General features: G+C 46.2%; 1 protein-coding gene across 2 annotated transcripts in view; it reads left to right on the top strand.

Moving 5' to 3' along the window:
- LOC124471647 (E3 ubiquitin-protein ligase RNF123) overlaps positions 1-20,951 on the top strand; it is a 36,416-nt gene that overhangs the window by 3,186 nt on the left and 12,279 nt on the right. For both annotated transcript variants that reach the window (XM_047026210.1, XM_047026211.1), the window contains exons 4-24: positions 4,989-5,068; positions 5,594-5,691; positions 5,806-5,860; positions 6,138-6,223; positions 6,440-6,526; positions 6,847-6,914; positions 7,582-7,707; positions 8,110-8,224; positions 8,668-8,772; positions 8,966-9,091; positions 9,470-9,562; positions 10,052-10,125; positions 10,473-10,590; positions 10,829-10,928; positions 11,143-11,204; positions 13,127-13,198; positions 13,511-13,631; positions 14,084-14,185; positions 15,967-16,067; positions 16,299-16,491; positions 17,349-17,494. In XM_047026210.1, the coding sequence (XP_046882166.1) occupies positions 4,989-5,068; positions 5,594-5,691; positions 5,806-5,860; positions 6,138-6,223; positions 6,440-6,526; positions 6,847-6,914; positions 7,582-7,707; positions 8,110-8,224; positions 8,668-8,772; positions 8,966-9,091; positions 9,470-9,562; positions 10,052-10,125; positions 10,473-10,590; positions 10,829-10,928; positions 11,143-11,204; positions 13,127-13,198; positions 13,511-13,631; positions 14,084-14,185; positions 15,967-16,067; positions 16,299-16,491; positions 17,349-17,494 (2,128 nt within the window). The remainder of the gene's footprint in view (positions 1-4,988; positions 5,069-5,593; positions 5,692-5,805; positions 5,861-6,137; positions 6,224-6,439; positions 6,527-6,846; positions 6,915-7,581; positions 7,708-8,109; positions 8,225-8,667; positions 8,773-8,965; positions 9,092-9,469; positions 9,563-10,051; positions 10,126-10,472; positions 10,591-10,828; positions 10,929-11,142; positions 11,205-13,126; positions 13,199-13,510; positions 13,632-14,083; positions 14,186-15,966; positions 16,068-16,298; positions 16,492-17,348; positions 17,495-20,951) is intronic.

Raw genomic sequence — 20,951 nt, 5'->3', positions numbered from 1 at the left:
GAAGGACTTGTGTAGGTAATTTAATCTGTGAGGATCAGATCTGTCTAATGTCCACTACAGTCATGCACTGTCCTTAGGATTAGGGTCAGAGCATTAGAGACAGGATGTGTTCAGGGGTTGACATAAATGTTTTGGGCCACTTGTCCCTTCGGGCAAGTTAGACATATGTTTTACTTGTCCAAGACCTGAATGTACTTGTCCCAAACAAACGGAACGTTCGCGCGAATACAAGCAACTCAATCAGGACCAAGACAAACCTTTTGACACCAACGTTGTCTATGTGGTCCAAATATTGAGGGATTCTTAGGGGTGAAAACTAAAATAAAACTAATAATAACTATATATGAGTAGGGCTGCAACTAACGATTATCTTAATAATAGATTCATCTGTCCATTCTTTTTTCGATTAATCGATGAATCGGATAAAGAAACAAAAACAAAAAAGTATTCATTTCCAACCCCTTTGTTCAAAAACAGAACTGACAGTGCAAATTCTCAGTGCAAAAAATCTTCAGAAGGTGCACAAACAGGCACACAATTTTGAAAAAGTTATTAATATTAGCGTGGATTTAATGCTATTTTCCAAGATGAGCAATTTATTTGAGTTTTGTTTAAAACTTTATTGAAAATTGAAAGGTTGTGGAAGTAGGCCAGAGTTCATTAGAATAATCTAGTGTATATTTAAGATTTGTTAAGAAAAGTTTAAGATTTGCGAGGATTAAGCTATTCTTAAAGATTAGTGATTTTCTATAATTTTATTTGAAACTTAATTGAAAAAGTACGACAGTAGTCCATTTTCAATATTCTTGAAACATTTTCTTCTTTGTTATTCCGTGGAAGTACACAGAGCAGCGCGCAGCAAATTTTGGGGCTTGACAAAGGTACAGACCAGGCCCAAAAAAGGTGGAGCCACCGAACTGACGTCAGTTCGGTGGCTTTTTCAAAACCTACCGTTTACAGCTAAATTTTTTTATTGTGAGATTTGCATAGGAAAGAGGTGTCAATGGACTTTGGGGTTCACTGTATGTCAATGGACTTTGGGGTTCACTGTATGTCAATGGACTTTGGGGTTCACTGTATGTCAATGGACTTTGGGGTTCACTGTATGTCAATGGACTTTGGGGTTCACTGTATGTCAATGGACTTTGAGGTTCACTGTATGTACATTTTACCCACTGAACTGTTGTTATTTAACTGGGAGTCAGATGGCTGAGCGGTGAGGGAGTCGGGCTAGTAATCAGAAGGTTGCCGGATCGATTCCCCGCCCTGCCAAATGACGTTGTGTCCTTGGGCAAGGCACTTCACCCTACTTGCCTCGGGGGGAATGTCCCTGTACTTACTGTAAGTCGCTCTGGATAAGAGCGTCTGCTAAATGACTAAATGTAATGTAATGTAACTGTGACAAGGTAAATTCGGTTCTGCAATCAATGACCCCTTTAAGATAACCAAGGGGGGTGAAGAGATCCTGAAATACTTCTCCCTCAAACCATGGGTTGGGTCAGGGTAAAGTGGGAGGCAGGGAACTGCAGTAATAATCTACGGGGAAGAAAAATGTCAGTAGAGAAGAGCATTTTATATTTATCTATTTTATGTCTTACATATTGTTTTTAGGTCTTTAGTATTAGACTTAATTTAAAAAGTAGAATGTATAAATAAAAAAGATCCATATATATTTATTGTATGCACCTTCCTGCCACAGTAAATTCTGTGTTTGTGTAAACTGGCAATAAAAACTGATTTGGATTGCATTTGGTTCTGTTGCACGGTTTAGGCAAAAGATAATGGTAGCTAACTAGCTAGCCACAGTCACAATCACTATGGTTTAGGCTTGTGTGATTACCTACAGTAATAGGCTTGACTCCTTTCTTCTCCATTCTACTTTAATTGGGTATGCTTGCCTTTGGTGGCTCGGCTCATCTCGGTTCAACGGCTAAAAGTTAAGATAACAGTAGCTCACTAGCTAGCCCCAGTCACTGTCACAAAGCGGCTCAGCTCGACTCTGCTCGGCTCGGCTGCTTGGCACGGCTTTGCCGAAAGGTGAAGGGTGAGGGTGAGCTGACCTGCTAGTCATGGTTACAAAGCAGCTTGGCTCGGCATTGCACTATGGAGGAGTAAAAGTGCCAACATTTATTAAATAAATACACCATCAAATCATCAATTAATTAAAATTGGAATTAAATACATAAACTTGTTATTAAATGTGTCATGTACCAATTCATTTTAAAGTAAATTCATATATAATTATTTCACTATTTAATTAATAATTTCATGGTCCTGTGTTACTGTGCAGTGGACAAAATTCAAATACAATACGCTAAACAGGGCCCTCAGTCAATTGCATTTTCATATCATCACGTGTTGCAGTGCTTCATGAATTTATTTTATCTGTCAAACTCGCCCATCAAAGTTGGTAAGTCCTAACGCCTGATCTAGTGATTGTCTGATCGAACGCTGAGCTAGTTAAAACATTTCAATACACTGGGTGGCGCTATTCACCTCTACGCTGGTTTGATACTGCATTAAACAAAACTTTCATTGCAACGGCAAAAAATCCTCCATAGTGCAATGCTGTGCCAAGCTGTTAAAGGTGAAGGTAACCAGTAGCTGACTTGCTAGGAACAGTCACGATCAAAGTCACGAGCGGCGCGGCTCGGCTCAAGCTCAGCTCCGCTCGGCTCGACGGGTCGGCTGGGCGGCTATGAGTGAAGATAACTGTAGCTCACTAGCAAGCCACAGTCACAAACAGCACTACAGTTTAGGCACACGCAAGCTCGGCTCTGCTGTACTCCATTCTACTTTAATTGGGTGTGCTTAATTGTGCTTAATCTATTTTATATCTCACATATTGTTTAGCTCTTTAGTATTAGACTTATTTTATTTATACATTCTACTTTTTTTATTAAGGTCTTTATATGTTTATTAAAAGTGAAGGTAACTGTATCTCACAAGCAAGCCACAGTCACAAACGGCACTAGTTTGCTCGGCTCTGCTCTTCTCTGCTCTACTTTAATTGGGTGTGCTTAATTGGGGTTACTCCGGTAGGAGGGAACCTATTAGGTGCTTTCGACATGGACTGCGGCTGCATGAAACGACCGGTGAGAGTAGCCGCTAGCAGTCGGGGAGGAGTTGAAAACGGCTCTGTGAAGTCGGACATCATTTTTAATTCAATTAAACTTTTTATTTATACAGTAAATTCCGTGTTTGTAAAAACAAGTTCTCATTCTTATTGCCTTTGGTTCCGTTGCACGCCTTAGGCATAATTTAGGCAAAAGATAACGGTAGCTAACGATAGGCTCGGCTATGCTCTGCTCGACTCCACAAAAGTGGAGAAAAAGATGGTGGAAGCTTTTGGAAAGTCAACTAAATTGTTGGAAAAGTAACGTGTCATGCTTCTGCAACAGTGTTGCCGTGTGTTTCCATGTAGCCTACCGTCTATTGATGCTGTAGCTACGTAACATGTTTAATTCAACATGTTGAATAGCCTACTGGTTACATATTACAAACCACTGCAATGTAACGTATTAGTGGGTAAATATTTACTACATGTGACGTGTTCTCACAGAATATTGAGGGCGAGAGATGGTTTCGTTAGCCAGGTAACGAACTGTCAGTGTCAGCTGAGGCGAAACGAACGTTCTAATTAACCAAATTTATTTCCGTTCTGACTAGAAGGACATAACTTCGCTTGATATTTAGGAAAATACGATTGGTTCATTGGAAAGCTAACACAAGCTACGAAAGCTAAGAAGTAAAGCTAACGTTTAGTTCACAGTGTTGTAGGCCCTGTACATCTCAAAATGAAATTTGGGTTTAAACCGACTGATTCTGTGAGATCATGTTTGATAGGCTATAACTATAGCTACATTTGTTAAACTAAATGATGACAGTTGACTTACCTGTCTGAAAACCCGGGAGATCCCTACGAGTTGAGCAGGCCATCATCTCTCTCCATCAGTATCATGTCGAAGCCAGGGAAACTTCTGGCCAGGTCCGGACGAATCTCGTCACTCTTTTCGCCTCGTATTAGGCATTTTTATCATTAGGTTGATTAGTGTTTAATCGTGGTGGAGGGATGGGGCGCTTTCCTGGTGTTTGACCAGGTTTCGGTGTTTTAAGAAACATTCTCTCACCGAACACCACTTTAAACCCAATGTCGGCTAGTAAAGAAAGTTAAAGTTGACATAGTCGCAAGGTCAAGATTGGCGCCGGCGGGCTACATTCACGGCACGAGCAGTAAAACAGTAAAACACGCGGATCCATTCATAAATGTGCGGATTCATTAGATGTCAGACTGAGCTGCATTATAGAAAGACAAACATTTTGTTTTTGTTTGCACTGATACCAAGTATGGAGGATTATAGGGGCCAAAACTAAATAAATAAATACTTGGATAAATAAATAATTATATAACACAAAGCTTAAATAAATGACACAAAATATATAAATGTTACATGTATTTGTGTATATATATATATGTTTACATGTTTACATAAGTATTTATTTATTTAGTTTTGGCCCCTATAATCCTCCATAACCAAGAACCCTTTTTATTTAATTGAATTTTTTTACTTGTCCGTTCGGGCAAGTGCAGTCTTCATTATAGCCTGTGTTCAGGGAGAGAGAGACCTACGGGTGCAGGGAGAGAGAGAACCCCAGGTGTAGGTTTACAGCTCTGTGTTAGCTGAGCTGTGTAGAAGGAGAGGGATAAGCTCAGCTGTTTTGAGGGAAAGCGATGTTAGCTCAGCTGTGTTGAGGGAGTGTGATGTTTACATTTACATTTAGTCATTTAAGCAGACACTCTTATCCAGAGCGACTTACAGTAAGTACAGGGACATTCCCCAAGCAAGTAGGGTGAAGTGCATTGCCCAAGGACACAACGTCATATTGCACGGCTGGGAATCAAACCGTCAACCTTTAGAGTGATAGCCCGATTCCCTAACCCCTCAGCCGTCTGATAAAATCTGTGTTGTTTTACTCCTCGTCCTCAGGAAGCCGCTGGGCTTTCAGGACCTGGGAGCCCACCTGGACAGACTGCTGCTGGAGGGAGAGCCCACAGAGGACAGCAAAGGTCCGTCCAACACACAGACACACACACGTGTGTAAGCATACTTATACACGTATGCACACACACACACACACATATAATATTTACACTAACTGTAGTAACACACTCAATAATTTGTGTCATCATTCTACCCTGAAGCCTGTGTAGGCAGTAATTGGATATCTGGCAGCAATTAGCCACCCGTAGAGGTAGGCTATGGCAGCCAGCCAGTCACACTGGTACTACAGCCTCAAGGAATGACACAAACACAAACACACACACACAAACAAACACACACCAATTAGGCAATTTATAACACTTCCATTACTATACACTTTAACTGAGCAATCTATTTAAAAACATTAATGATTTAATCAGTTAGCATTCTTCCTGAATAGGTTCAGACTGGGTGCATGTAGATCTTAGATGTGATCCTGACTTGTGTTCTCGGGTGTGTGTGTGTCCAGACTAGATCTTAGATGTGATCTTGACTGTGTTATCCTGTGTGTGTGTGTGTGTTTATGTGTGTGTGTGTGTGTGTGTGAACAGACCAGACCCTGGAGGGCCGTCTGGGGCCCCTCACCGTGGTTCTGGACCACACCAGCGGCTTCGAGGGCCTGCTCTTCGTAGACGACGATCTACTGGGGGTGAGCGGTTACTGGATCATGTCACAACCAATCAAGTCGTATCAAACCTAATCAAATCAAGGGTGAGCCGGATTAGTGATGGTGTCTGATCCTGTTGTGTCCTCTCAACTACAGGTGATCGGACATAGCAACTTCAGCTCAATCAGAGCCACCACCTGTGTTTACAAAGGTAAGCCCCTCCCCCTCTACAGCTACAACCTGTTTACATATGTAAGCCCCTCCCCCTCCACAGCTACAACTTCCCCTTCCACAACACCTGCAGAGGTACAGGTGGACAGTGAGAAATAGATCAATAGAATACATTGTAGGATAGACTGCCTGATTTTTGGACAGAATATATTTTTGATATGATATGTTCTATCCTTGTCATCTCGTCTCTTCTCCTCGCCTCCTTCTCTCCTTATCTCCTCTCCTCATCTCCTCCTCTCCTCGTCCCCTCTCCTCAGGGAAGTGGGCGTACGAAGTCCTCATCTCTTCTCAGGGCCTGATGCAGATTGGATGGTGCACTCTGAACTGCAGATTCAACCAGGAGGTATCTGTTTGTGTGTGTTTGCCTGTGTGGGTGCTTGTGTCTGTGTGGAACAGTGGCAAATGAATGTTCATTCATGTGTGTATAAGATGAACAGTGTGAACAAAGTGTGATTCTCCTCAGAGAGCATAGCACAGCCGCCATCACCTGGCCTAGCCTTACTCAGGCAGCACAGCGACCAGCAGGCCTGTTTGTACTTGAGCATGTTCCTGTTCGCAGGAGGGCGTGGGCGACACCCCAGATTCCTATGCCTACGACGGGAACCGGGTACGCAAGTGGAACGTGACGACCACCAACTACGGCAAGGTGAGGGGAAGAACTCTGAAGATCAGTGCAGAACACCACGCTGTTCTCTGAACTGGATATGACCCCAGCGACAGCAAACTGTTGAACAAGACTAAAACAACAGAAAGATATGACATAGAAAGATAATAATTATTACGAACATGAAACACTTCAGCACATATTTCACAACACAATGATTTTCATGCATTTTCAGTACTGAACTTCTACTGTACAACGTTCTTACGCACATGTCCTGTTTGTGCTTTACAGAATGTGGTCTCTGATAGCCGTGTAGATGAAGTGTTTGTGTTAGGACCTGTCCCTCTTGTGCTTCTCTCTAGTCATGGGCGGCAGGTGATATTGTCAGCTGTCTCATAGATCTGGATGAGGGCACCATTACATTCTGTTTGTAAGTATCCATGTTGTTGACATCTCACCAGTTGTTTTGGCAACTTCCTTCCTGTGACTCCAGCCTCTGATCAAGTTTGAATTCAGTTTAATTCAAATGAGTTTAATTCTAAAACATACTAATATTCAAGCAAAATCTAGAATTATAATTGATCAAAACTTCGTCTCGTTCATTCAGTCTATTCATTTCAGTAGAAAGCAATCAGCACTGCCGCGGCTAATCTACCCCACTCGGATTATGATTAGGGTCAAAAAGATTTGCAAGTGTAAAAATGAATATGAATGTTGAAAGAGTTCACCTAAAAGAGCTGGCTCTTAGAGCTGGTTCGTGAGCTAGCTAGCCTAAAATAAATTTTATTTCGCGTTTGGTTGGATCAAATAAAGTGTGGATATACCTTTAACAAAACAAGGCTCTCCTGCATCTAAGCTATACTGTTTGTAAAGCTGCTCAAGATTGATTGTGATTTTGCGTAGATTGATAGCGATGTTTGCGTCGACGTACCGCACGGCGATTTATGCCGTGCCTGGTGTGATCGTGGCTTTAGCCTTTCCGTCCAATGTTGTTCTGCCCACCTATTCAAGTTGTGTACAGCTAGCATTATAAACGCTTTCACCCACACAACCAAAGGAAAAGTGATCATGATCTTGTGACGTGTGTGTTGTGTTAGAAATGGCCAATCTCTGGGCACAGCCTTCAGCGATATCAAGATGGGTCCTGGTGTCGCCTACTTCCCTGCAATCAGTCTGTCCTTCAAAGAGTCGGTGGCGTTCAACTTCGGCAGCCGCCCTCTCCGATATCCTTTCTTGACAATGCCGGTCACACTACTTCATGACCTGCTGCCTTCTGCTACCATCAGCTCTGCTTTTATTTCCTGTGAAACACAACGTTTTAAATTTAGAATTAAAATACATTAGTATTGTAATTTTTACTCATTTCTATTTAGATTCATAGACATTTAATTTCAATTTAATTTTATTTATTATCCCTGAGGTTCACAATCAAGGGAGTCAGGTGGCTGAGTGGTTAAGGAATCGGGCTAGTAATCTGAAGGTCGCCAAATGACGTTGTGTCCATGGGCAAGGCACTTCACCCTACTTGCCTCGGGGGGAATGTCCCTGTACTTACTGTAAGTCGCTCTGGATAAGAGCGTCGGCTAAATGACTAATGTTTTCTCCTTAACGTGTGTGTGAGCTACGTACCCAGTGGAGGGCTACCTTCCCCTGCAGAACCCCCCCACTGCCGACCTGCTCAAGGCCCAGAAGCTCCTGGGCTACATCAAGACCATCCTGTCCACCACCATAGACACACAGGTACAGTAACCCATTACAGGCCTCTCACATCACTTCACATCCTGTATCGATCAGTCCTAAACCTGGTTTCCTCTGCATTGTAAAACCATTCTGATCTCTGATCCGTGCGGCTAAACAGACTGTGAGATCAGGAAGGTTTGTTGTGATGAGGAGGATCGGGGGGGGAGGGAGGGGGGGGGGGGGGCTAGTTTGTGCTATTTGTAGACTAATGCGTTCAGCAGGGAAGGGAGACTGGCGTTTTGGAATGGAAGGGAGAAAACAGGACAGAGTAACACGGCGGATATCGCTATTTTACGTCGTAAAGTAGCAGGAAACACACCATATACGTTAAGGCGGCATGCGTGTGTTGCTTAGGCGGCCGCCTCAGCTGAAAAGTGCTGCGGGAAACCCTGAACAGCCTCGTAAAGGTTCTGAGTTGAAGGCCGTCTTGTGTTCCTCTGTAGGAGGAGAGGCTGGTGGAGACAGAATGCTCGTCCTGGAAGCTCCACGGAGAGCCCACCATCCTGGTGACCCTGGCACACATATTCAACCACTTTGCCCCGCTCATGGTGAGTGGCGAGTCAGTCAAGGCCGCAGTCATCTAAGCATGAATGATGTTGTGTGATATTGCGTCCCCCAGTGGAAAGTGTTGTGCGACAATGTATCCCCAGTCTAAGGGGTGATTATTGTGTCCCCAGTGTAAACGGTAAGGTGATAAGGAATCCCTTTTCAGAGGTGTTGTGTGATATTGCGTTTCCCCAGTGTAAAGTGTACCTGGTGGAGGATGTTCTCATGAACTTCCTGCTGGGGATCCTGGAGGGCGGGGGGTCAGTCGATGAGCACCCCCTGATCCAGCAGCTGCTGGACCTTTTCTGGCTGCTCATGGAGGTAAGATCAAGCGTACCCTCTGGTTCTTCAAACTGCTTCTCTCATGTGATAGAGAGGCCACTTAGAAATGTGAAGTCAACTGCCAGCAGTTTTATTCCACATTATATTGTTCTATTGTATTCATAAGGTTTGGATGGGGTAGGGAGAACCGGTAAAACTATGACCTGGGTTTTCTATGATCTGATTTTAATGCCCCCATCATTGTAGAGTTTATTCCTGCATTCTTTCAAAGTTGCCAATGCATGATTGTGCCGAGTTTCTGCAGTGGTTTGTGCTAAAATCCTGTCTGTCTGTGTCTGTGTCTGTCTGTCTTTATCTGTGTCTGTCTCTCTCTGTCTTTGTTCTGTTTCTCTGCCTCTCTTTCTGCCTCTGTCTCAGGACTATGAAGTGAACGAGTGTCTAAAGCAGCTGATGATGTCTCTGCTGAGGGCCTATCGCTTCTCCCCCATCATCCCAGACCTGGGCTTCCAGGTAAGAAACACACACACAAACTGGAGTATAATGATAGGGCCTATAGACTTGGAGCTTATGGAGTCAGGGTTAAGTTTTCATTCATGAAGCGTCCAAGGTTAGGTCCGTGCTTGATAGATGGCCTACATGGAAAATAGATTTGTCATCTTAAAAGCCTGTTGAATCCAGGGTTAGTTTCTGGACGAGGCCAGATATTAGAAGGCTATATTAACCTACACAGGGATCACATCACAAGACACTAGCAGGGCTGTGTCCCATTCCAATACGCCGCGCCCTTCCTCTCTGCTCTTGGTCTGCGTCCTTCCCTGTGGAGAGGAGATGCTAGGAGCAGTGTTGGCCTTAGTCCCAGCCGGCCGGCAGCAGGAGAACACTAACTCAGCACTCACGGCTCTCCCCAGTGTGTGGGTGGAACTCGTAGAGTCCAGCAACATAAATGCATCCGACATGCTAACAGGCTTTTTAACGAGACCCTGATCCTGTGCTCTGCAGATCCATTACCTACGTCTGACCACGGCCATCCTGCACCACGAGAAGTCCAGGAAGTATCTCCTCAGCAATGTATTATATCCTTCCCAAGCGCCAGCGCTCACCCTGGCTGATGAATGGATGAACTAATGAACTAATGAAGGAACTCATAAATGAACTAATGAATGAATGAACTCATGTATGAACTCATGCATGAACTTATGAATGAACTCATGAATGAACTTATGAATGGATTAGCTGATGAATGGATGAACAAATGAATGTAAATAAAAAAGTAGCGAATCAATCATTGAATGAATGAGTGAAGAAAAGGATGAACAGCATCACGTTAGTGAATTGCAACACGTGAACGACTGAACTGCTTGTTAAAGAAGCAGGAATGAGTCTGTGTTCCTGTGTGCGTGAGGCTCCTTAACAGAGTCACGTTCGACGTACTTCGCTCCGTAGTGTTCTTTTACATCAAGACGCCGCTGAGGGTGAAGGAGGCGGGGCTTGAGGAGCTCATCCCCACCACCTGGTGGCCCACTTGCTTCGACAAAGAGGTGACAGCCAATCACAGACCTCCTCTCAAATGGATGCCCCGAGCCAGCCTATTACAGGCTTCCTTTCACACGCCACGGCCCTCTGCTTTAGCGTGTTTGTCAGTGACAGATTATTAGCGATGTTAGCATGTTAGTGAGTGATTATTAGCGATGTTAGCGCGTTTGTTAGTGAGTGATTAGCGCTGAGTGAGGGAGGCTGTTCCAGCCTGCTGTGCTCATGTTGTTTAACCGTGAGCAGGGGAAGGATGAGAGGGAGCCGAAAGACGAGAGCGCCGACGAGAGACTGAGGAGGCGGGCCTACGAGAGAGGCTGCCAGAGACTCAAGAAGAGGATCGAAGGTAGTCCACACACACACATGCACACACACACACACACACGCACACACACACACACACACACACACACACACACACACACACACACACACACACATCTTTCAGTCACAGTACGTTAACTGGGACATCAATCAGCTTCTCTGTTTTGTTTACCTCAAAAATGGATGTGATGAAAAAACAAAATTGTTGTGTGTTTGTGCTCCCTCCTGCCCTGTAGTGGTGGAGGAGCTCCAGGTTCAGATCCTCAGACTGATGCTCAACAACAAGGACAAAGGCACGGTAGGTAGTGCTGTCCTGGGCGTATTCTGTCTCCCCGTTCCCTCTGGACTCGTGTCTGTTACCTGGTTACTGTTCCCTGGTTACTGCTCCACTCAATGACGCCTCCTTCCTGGTTCCCTTATGCCAGTCCGTAGTCCTACAGTATGTCTCCTTTGGCCACTGATACACTCAGATATGTTTCCTTCCTGGTTCCTTCTGCCATACTTGTTCTGTTGTTCTCTTAACATCCCACATAAAATTCTCTCTTTCTCTCGTACTCTTCTGTTGGAGAAGTGAAGTTTTAATCTTGAGATAAGTAAGAAACTTTTCTGTGGAATAAAATTTAGATACAAACACTCCTATCATGATACGTTCTAGTTATGTAAAGATGTCCAGTTGATATGTTATGTTCCAGGGCAGAAGTTTGAATGTTTTGAGAACAGTTATTGACTGTCGGAAGAGGAGATAACAATACTGTGACCATGATACTACAATACTTCATTTATATGACTTGATTAAGTATTATTTGGGATTTGCATTAAAGCTTGATGTTTTGCTTTTGAGAAACTTGGTTGCATCACAGAAAGTTGATATTAATTTGAAAACAGAAATTGAGAACATGTAAGGAGATTTCAGGAGATGTGCAAAAGTGATCTTTTATCATGAAGAGGTTGTAAAAGAGTTAGCAGGAGGCTGGAGAGAAATGTCTGTTGATTTAGAGTCCTGACTGCGCTGTAGGGGATCACCTTCGGGGGAGGGTGAGCTTCTTTTGCCATCTATAAAATGGAGATAAGTTGTGGGAGAGTGCATTTGGAGACATGATCTGGGGTGACTTAAGGGTTAAATAGGTTTTTGTTTGGTTAACTGAGGTTTATGACTCCCTGACTTGGAGAGAAATGCTTATCACCCAACCTGGAGAGGAAGAGCACAATCAGGGCCTGTCTTAGAAAAACCTGACTGACAGTCTACTGAATGTTTGATGGTTTTAGAGATGACCAGGTAGACAACAAGTAGGGATGTTCTTATATCCTGATAATTTCTGTATTGAATTCTTTGTTGCAATCTTTGTTTCTATTTGATTTTGTGTGAAGGAGATCTGAGATGAGGTCCAACTCATCAGACGTCAAATGACTATTCTGCTGCGTGATGTTGGGTTTTACCCAATACCATGGGCTTCCGTCATGTCCAAGCATTCACACTGCTAGACTATAATGCTGTGTAGACTTATTGAATATTACACATTTTTGATTTTTATGAATTATTTTTATTTTATGTATTTTTGATTTTATTGACTGTGTGTAGGCGTGGCTTTGGAATGACACATTTTATTCAGGATAAACAGGAGGGATATGTTGGAGAAATTGAAGATGTAACACATTCATCCTGTATAAGAATGATTCTGTGTTCAGCATTCCTTGTGTGTAGAGAGAAGCCTACCCCCAAATCTGGACTTTGGGTAACATGAGGCATACGTAAACAAGGTGACCTGGGCTGACCACTCTCTCTTACTGGAGAGGCCATAAAAGATGTCTGGCCTTATCTGTGTTGGGTGAATCATGTGGTCAAGCTTACAGGGGTCAAAAGGCACACACACGCACACACTCAAACACGCACGCACACACGCTCGCGCCAGGTCTATGCAAGGAGCCAATGAAGAAGAGCAAAGGAACATTTGCATGCCTTTGTCTTAACCAATGACTGTAAAGAGCGGTTCTGCTTAAATAGTTAGCTAGCACAATATGCTAGCAGACAAACTTTGTATTGCGATCAGACTTTGTCTCCTTGCTGGCAAGAATTAAACTATTGTACTTTCTTTGAATCCGACGACTCTGTGCATTACTTAAGAAATTATCCTAACATCTTCTCTCTTGTCTCCCTCCTTCTCTCACTCACTCTCACTCTCTGTCCTTCTCTCTCACTCTCTCTCTCTCTCTGTCTCTCAGGGCGAAGCTTCTAGATACATCTTCCTTAATAAGTTCCGTAAGTTCCTGCAGGAGAACGCCAGCAACAGAGGGGTGAGACATGAACTCAAACACACGTTTTTTTCCCCTTTCAATTACAGTTAACGTTCCTTGAACCTCAGTCCAATTTCCTTAACAGTCTTTGGGTGTTTTTGTGTGTGTCTGCCTGCCTGCCTGTGTGTATGTGTGTGTGTTTGTCTGTGTGTGTGTGTGTCTGCCTACCTTCCTGTGTGTGTCTGTGTGTGCCTGCCTGTGTGCGTGTGTGTGCCTGCCTACCTTCCTGTGTGTGTGTGTGTGTGTTGGCCTGTCTCTGTGTCTGTGTGGGTGTGTGCTTGCCTGTGTGTATGTGTGTGTGTGTCCGTGCAGCACCCCACGGCGCTGTGTCCTCCAGAGTACATGGTGTGTTTCCTGCATCGCCTGGTGACGGCAGTGAGGAGCTACTGGGACGAAGGCAAGAGGATGAATCCTGGCTGTGTGAGCAGTGAGGGTGAGACCTCACACACACACACACAAAGCCAGTTTGAGAAGTACTGGTGCCAAGCGTTTGTGTCTACACCCCTCCCCTGGAGAGAAGCAGACCTCCACCTGGCTAGAGATCAGGAAGCAGACCTCCACCTGGCTGGAGATCAGGAAGCAGACCTCCATCTGGCTAGAGATCAGGAAGGTTTCTACCAGCCTACATTAGAACGCCCCTCAGGGTCGATATGACAACAGTAGCACTCTGTAAACAGCCTTTCAACAGTCTGTACGCAGTCTGTGCGCAGTCTTTCAACAGTCCCCTGTACATCGACCAATCCTATCAATGAAACAACTGCCACACAGTTTTTCTCTTTTTCACACTCTCCTCTCTCTCTCTCTCTCTTTCTCTCTCTCCCCCACCTCTCTCTTTCTCTCTCTCTCTCCCCCACCTCTCTCTCTCTCTCTCCCCTCCCCCACCAGAAGCCTATGTTCCTCCCCAGTTGTTCTACAATGGGAAGGTGGACTACTTCGACCTGCAGAGACTAGGAGGCCTGCTCTCCCACCTGAAGAAAACCCTGAAAGGTGAGACCACCCGCCTGTCGTCCCTCTCTCTGGTCCTCTCTGAGGTGGTGTTATCCCGGGCCGCAGGCTGCCTGTCACAGACCAGCCACTAGAGGGAGCTGTGGCTGTGTCCGCTTTCTGCTTTTCTCCAGCAGGGATTGACTCATTTACATTTTACATTTAGTCATTTTAGCAGACGCTCTTATCCAGAGCGACTTACAGTAAGTACAGGGACATTCTCCCCGGGGCAAGTAGGGTGAAGTGCCTTGCCCAAGGACACAACGTCATGTGTACTGGCCGGGAATCGAACTGGCAACCTTCAGATTACTAGCCCGATGCTCTACCCGCTCAGCCACTTGACTCCGCCACTTGACAGCCACTTGACTCATGCACATCGGATCTCTTTTGAAAATATTCAAAAGTCTGTGAGAGAAGAACCTTTTACAGCCGGGGATATGTGGGAATATGAACAGTCTGGATGCTGCAGGGGTGTCCTGCGTTGGCTACTGTTTAGTAGGGGTGGGGGAAAAAATCGATTCACATTTGAATCGCGATTCAGTCTTCTAGCGATTCACATCGATTCACAATTTTTTTTTTTTTTTTTGTATACTTATTTTTTGTATACTTATTTAACACAGAAGTGTTCAATATGTTCCAAACTCTTCATATTGCGACCCGTTTCCGATTTCGTATATTTTTTGCGCGGGTGTTAAAAAGATTAGACTTTGAGGTAATAGTCATTTGATGTTGGTTATAGATAAACACTGTTGTCGTGGCGAGGGCTTCACTGTTGTCGTGGCGAGGGCTTCACTGTTGTCGTGGTGAGGGCTTCACTGTTGTCGTTGCGAGGGCTTCAGCGTGCAGGCGCTGAGGCTGTGGAATGTATGAGCTTGTTCACACACACACTGTCGAGACAGGACACACACACACACTCTCACTCGCGCACACACACACAGGTGTATGCTGGAACCGACAGCTGGCTGGTTTGTGTGTCAGTAGAAAGCTTTTTCATTTTGTGCCAAGAGGACAAGGGTTGTGTCCTGGTTGGCCAGAAGAGCTGACCAATCAGATATGTGGATCAGAGATGTGATTTGTTGTTATTTTATTTCATCCTTTTTCTTGGAAAATCTGACTTTGTTCGTAAAGATCAGGCCTGAGTTTCAATCTGTGTAATAAAAGTGAAGAAGATTTGTGGGTGCGTGCGCGCGTGTGTGTGTTGGGCGAGGGTGTAACTGTGGCTTGGTATTTTATTGAGGCTGATATTTACTGTGCTGTAAAGAGCCATGTTATAAATGTCTGCCAACCTGCTTCATTTTCCCTCTTTCTAGTTTATCTCTCTATCCTTCCCTCTCTCTCACTCTGTCTCTCTCTCTCTCTCTCTCTCTCTCTCTCTCTCTCTCTCTCGTTCGACCACCTTACCTGCGATTGTAATCAAGCTATGATTAAAATCCACATTCATTAAAACCCAGACAATCAGCCGTCTGTTCCTGCGGCTGGGGTTGATGCGTTTCCATCAGAGAACCGTCTTACGACCTCCAGCGCTGCCTGCCTTTCCCTGAGCTACCCTCCTGCTGTTCCTTCTTACCCTAATCCAGCACCTGGACGTTATATTATGAATTTCCATAATGCACACCACAGACCTCTGCGAGAGAGAGCGAGAGAGCGAGATCAGTGGTCAGGCCTCAGCCTACACAGTGAGCTCCCAAGGCTCCCCGCTCGTGTTGGGATGCCGCCTGTGTGTGGTATGAAGGAGTGACACCTGTGTGTGGTATGAAGGAGTGACGGCTGTGTGTTCCTCCTAGATGACCTGGCGTCTAAAGCCAACATCGTCATCGACCCTGCCGAGATCCAGGCCTCCTCCATGGATGATCTGGATGAGGACGAGGAAAGCGGAGCAGCTCAGGTGTGTGTGTGTAGTTGGTTGTGTACTGTGTTCCAAGTGTGTTTATTAATAATTATGTTGGGGTGTCTGTCTATTCGGAGGGAGAGTGTATTTATGTATGATGTTTTGAGTGTGTTAAATAATATAAAGCTTCTGTGTTTTGTGCAGACAAAGGCATTATGGTGCAAATCCATCACATACAATGTTCCAAGGGTTTCAATTATATAAACGTGTGTTTGTTTGTGTGGACAGAGGCCGTTCGGCGCAGCGGCCATGGGCGGGGCGCTGGCTCGTCCCAGCTGGCTGAGCTCTCCCACGCTGGGCCGCGCCAACCGCTTCCTCAGCACGGCCGCCGTCAGCATCATGACCCCCCGGCGACCCCTGGCGCCCCCCGAAAAGGTCAAGATCCGCACCCTGGCCGTGGAACAGCGCACGGAGGAAGACAGTGAGTCATGGAGTCAGATTCACATCTATATTGAAATGATTCAGAGTTTCAGATTCACGTCTAGATTCGGATTCATGGATTCAGATTCACATCTAGATTCTGATCAAATACAGTTTGTGATGTCAGTCTAGATTCGGATTCAGAGATTCAGACTTAAGTCTAGGTTTACACTCCTGAAATGTAACGCTAGCGTCACCAGAACTATACCTGAACTACATCTCTGGGCCTCTGTTCAGTTCTGTAATCTAGTAGAATTTGTAGGAAATGGGGAGAGGGACAGAAAGAGTAAGACAGCATGTGAGGGCGGGTTTATAGAGTTTAAGGCTCCGAGTCAGGTTTGTGATTGGTTTCTGTAGGAGGCTAATCTAATAGAGGGCTGTCTGGTCTTGTCCAGCACTGTGACTCACAGGTTGGGGGGTGGGGGGGGGGGGGTCAGTACTGGTCAGCTGGACACCAATTTATGGGCATGGAGGGTTAAGGTCCATCTGTTGCTTTATAGGTGTCAGTGTTCTCACCTCCTTGTCTTCAAGTGGAGACGTGTTCTCTGCTGTTGTGCTGATGGCACCTGGTATAACAGTTGCTCTCCTCTTTCCTCCTCTCCTCCTCTCTCCTACTCTCTCCTCTCCTCCTCATCTCTCCTCTCCTCCTCTCTGCTCCTCTCTCCTCCTCTCTCCTCTCTCCTCTCCTTTCCTATTTCCTCTCCTCTCTCCTCCTCTCCTCCCCTCCTCTGTTCCTCTCTCCTCTCCTGTCTCCTCTCTTCTCTTTCCTCTCTCCTCTCCTCTCTCCTCCTTCTTTCCTCCTCGCTCCTCCTATCCTCTCCTTCCCACCTCCCCTCTCATCTCCTCTGCTTACTCAAGTTGAGGGAAGCCATGGAAACGATGGCCTGTTGCTGGGGCGACCGCTAGAAGAGCCTGACGAGCCAATCACAGAGAAGTCGCTGCTGGAGATTCTGGATGGTATTGTGATGATGTACAACCTGAGTGTCCATCAGCAGCTAGGCAAGGTATGTCCCTCCAAGGCTGGATGGAGAGTGCACACGCAGAATCTATGCTTTATAGTTCTGTGGGGATTTTATCCATATAATCTATGGTCTCTATATGGTGATTCCATCCAGGTTTTTATGGTATGGTTTTTATTTCTGTCAGAAAAGACTTCTTCTTGAAAGATATATATTTGGGCCTTTTTCATGCTCTATTGGACAGTTTGTAAGTGAAGTGTGACAGGAAATGGAGGGAGAGAGATATGCAGCAAAGGGCCAAGGCCGGATTCAAACCCAGACCGCTACGGTAAGGCCTCAGCCTAGGTGGTATGCTGCGTTAAGGCCTCAGCCTAGGTGGTATGCTGCGGTAAGGCCTCAGCCTATGTGGTATGCTGCAGTAAGGCCTCAGTCTAGGTGGTATGCTGCGGTAAGGCCTCAGTCTAGGTGGTATGCTGCAGTAAGGCCTCAGTCTAGGTGGTATGCTGCGGTAAGGCCTCAGCCTATGTGGTATGCTGCGGTAAGGCCTCAGCCTATGTGGTATGCTGCAGTAAGGCCTCAGCCTACGTGGTATGCTGCGGTAAGGCCTCAGTCTAGGTGGTATGCTGCGGTAAGCCCTCAGCCTATGTGGTATGCTGCGGTAAGGCCTCAGTCTAGGTGGTATGCTGCGGTAAGGCCTATATGTGGTATGCACACTTATCCAGCGACATACTGGGGCGCCCTGAAAGTGCTTGTTTGATGTGGTTATAGACCACACACACACACACACACACACACACACACACACACACACAGGGTCATATGGTGGCTGGGACTCAGGTCTCAGATGTTTGTCAGGTCGCTGACAGGCTGCTTTTTCCGAAGAATCCAGTTCAGCTGTAGGAGGTCTAACTACGTCGTTGCGAACAGCAATCTGTTACAAGTATGACAACTCTGAAACCCAAAAGTCCTTATGAAGCCAATGCATCAGCAGACAAGCGCATTACCCTCACCTCGCTTCATCTCTGCCTTCCATCACCCAAGCTCCTCTCCAGGCTCCATTACCTCGTCAGGAACGAGGCTCCACACCACACAGACAAGTCATTCTATCACTTTTATGTGCTCTCTGTAAAGGACTGTTGTCTGAGAGCGGGGTGATGCTGAAAAGCTCTGATTTGGCTCATATCTCACTGTAGAAAGTGCTTGAGTTGGCAAACCTTTTACCCCTGCATTATCCCAGCCCGCTCTCTCTCTCTCTCTGTCTTTCTCTCTCTCTCTGTCTTTCTCTCTGTCCTTCTCTTCCTCTCACTCTCTCCCACTATATCTCCCACTCTCTTTCTCTGACTTTCCCTCTCTCAATCTATCTATCTCTTCCTTTTTTCCCCACTATTTCTCTCTCTCACTCTCTCTCTCTCTCTCTCTCTCTCTCTCTCTCTCTCTCTCTCTCTCTTCACCCTCTCTCTCTCTCTTCTTCGCACACCGCAGAGGTCTGTGGTGTGCATTATGGAAACAGGAAGTTTGGACAGAGCAAGGCTGGCAAAGTGTGTAGAGCTGAAAGTTACGGCCCCTACCATACATCAGTCTTTTTACAACACGCAGTCTTAACTGGTGAAGGGTCGTCAAATGAAGGTCGCCGTGCAAAGACGTAGGCTGTTGCTGGGACGACCTGGATGAGAGCTGACAGGGTGACAGGGAACCATGACGAGAGAACTGAAGATAACATCTCATAAATCATGTGATCTGTGTGTGTGTGTGTGTGCTCCACTACCATCCCCTACCACCCTCGCTGTAAGATCACTCTATCTGATACGACCGGCATTTAGATTCGCCGGCTGACAAGTCTCGGACAGGCTTAGGCCTACTGGTCATGCTCATTTTGTCAGCAAACCACCTCTGCAACGTTTGGTTCTGTTAAAGAGATTGGGTGCTTCAGAGAGAGATTACATTTACACCACTGTATATAACACATTACTACCTTAACACTGTATCGCGGTCAATAGGTCGACTCTCTACTAGCATCTTGAAAGTAATTGATGTGTGCTTGATATGGACTCACAGATATCTCGTCTGACACGGGTCCATTGGTTTCATTTGACTGGATGAGTTTCATTAACACCACTCATATACGATGGTATTTCCAGAAAGCCATGACCCAGGCTGGCCACAGATAAGTGTTTCACCTCCAGACTTTCTGGTTCTCCTCTGCCGCAGAACACTGACACTCCCTCAGCCCTCCGGAACCCCCAGGGTTCCACGACCCCTGAGTGCTTTCAGAGTGCTGTTGTCACGAGACAGTTATTACAGTGTCCGGTGGGGTCGGACTCCCGAGCTGAGAAGCTACGGTCCTGAGAAACATCTCTGCTAGCGTCTGAGCACTCAGGCCTTCAGGGTGGTTATTACGACTGTACTGCGACGTACTTTTTAACCTGATGTCTGTTTGCACGAGTATGTCGAATGTTACAATGTTGTTTTACTGCACATTTGGAGTATGGGGAAACGCTATTTGGATTGTCTGTGTAATTACTGCATGGTCTGATCGACAATAAAGTTCACTTTGACGCTCACTGAGTTACTCTCCTTTCTCTCATCCGTCTGGTGTGTGTCTCCGTGTGTCTCTGTCCTGATGGAGACCGCATAGAGGCAGGATGGTGTGTGTCTCCGTGTGTCTCTGTCCTGATGGAGACCCCAGAAAGGCAGGCTGGTGTGTATCTCCGTGTGTCTCTGTCCTGATGGAGACCGCAGAGAGGCAGGCTGGTGTGTGTCTCCGTGTGTCTCTGTCCTGGTGGAGACCGCAGAGAGGCAGGCTGGTGTGTGTCTCCGTGTGTCTCTGTCCTGATGGAGACCGCAGAGAGGCAGGCTGGTGTGTGTCTCCGTGTGTCTCTGTCCTGATGGAGACCGCAGAGAGGCAGGCTGGTGTGTGTCTCCGTGTGTCTCTGTCCTGATGGAGACCCCAGAGAGGCAGGCTGGTGTGTGTCTCTGTCCTGATGGAGACTGCAGAGAGGCAGGCTGGTGTGTGTCCCTGTGTGTCTCTGTCCTGATGGAGACCCCAGAGAGGCAGGCTGGTGTGTGTCTCCTTGTGTCTCCGTCCTGATGGAGACCGCAGAGAGGCAGGCTGGTGTGTGTCTCCGTGTGTCTCCGTCCTGATGGAGACTGCAGAGAGGCAGGCTGGTGTGTGTCCCCGTGTGTCTCTGTCCTGATGGAGACCCCTGAGAGGCAGGCTGGTGTGTGTCTTCTTGTGTCTCCGTCCTGATGGAGACCGCAGAGAGGCAGGCTGGTGTGTGTCTCCGCGTGTCTCCGTCCTGATGGAGACTGCAGAGAGGCAGGCTGGTGTGTGTCTCTGTCCTGATGGAGACCCCTGAGAGGCAGGCTGGTGTGTGTCTCCGTGTGTCTCTGTCCTGATGGAGACCGCAGAGAGGCAGGCTGGTGTGTGTCTCCGTGTGTCTCTGTCCTGATGGAGACTGCAGAGAGGCAGGCTGGTGTGTTTCTCCGTGTGTCTCTGTCCTGA

Source organism: Hypomesus transpacificus, chromosome 9, assembly GCF_021917145.1.
Source record: "Hypomesus transpacificus isolate Combined female chromosome 9, fHypTra1, whole genome shotgun sequence".
NCBI classification, from domain to species: Eukaryota; Metazoa; Chordata; class Actinopteri; order Osmeriformes; family Osmeridae; genus Hypomesus; species Hypomesus transpacificus.
This window is presented reverse-complemented; position numbering and strand designations above follow the sequence as displayed.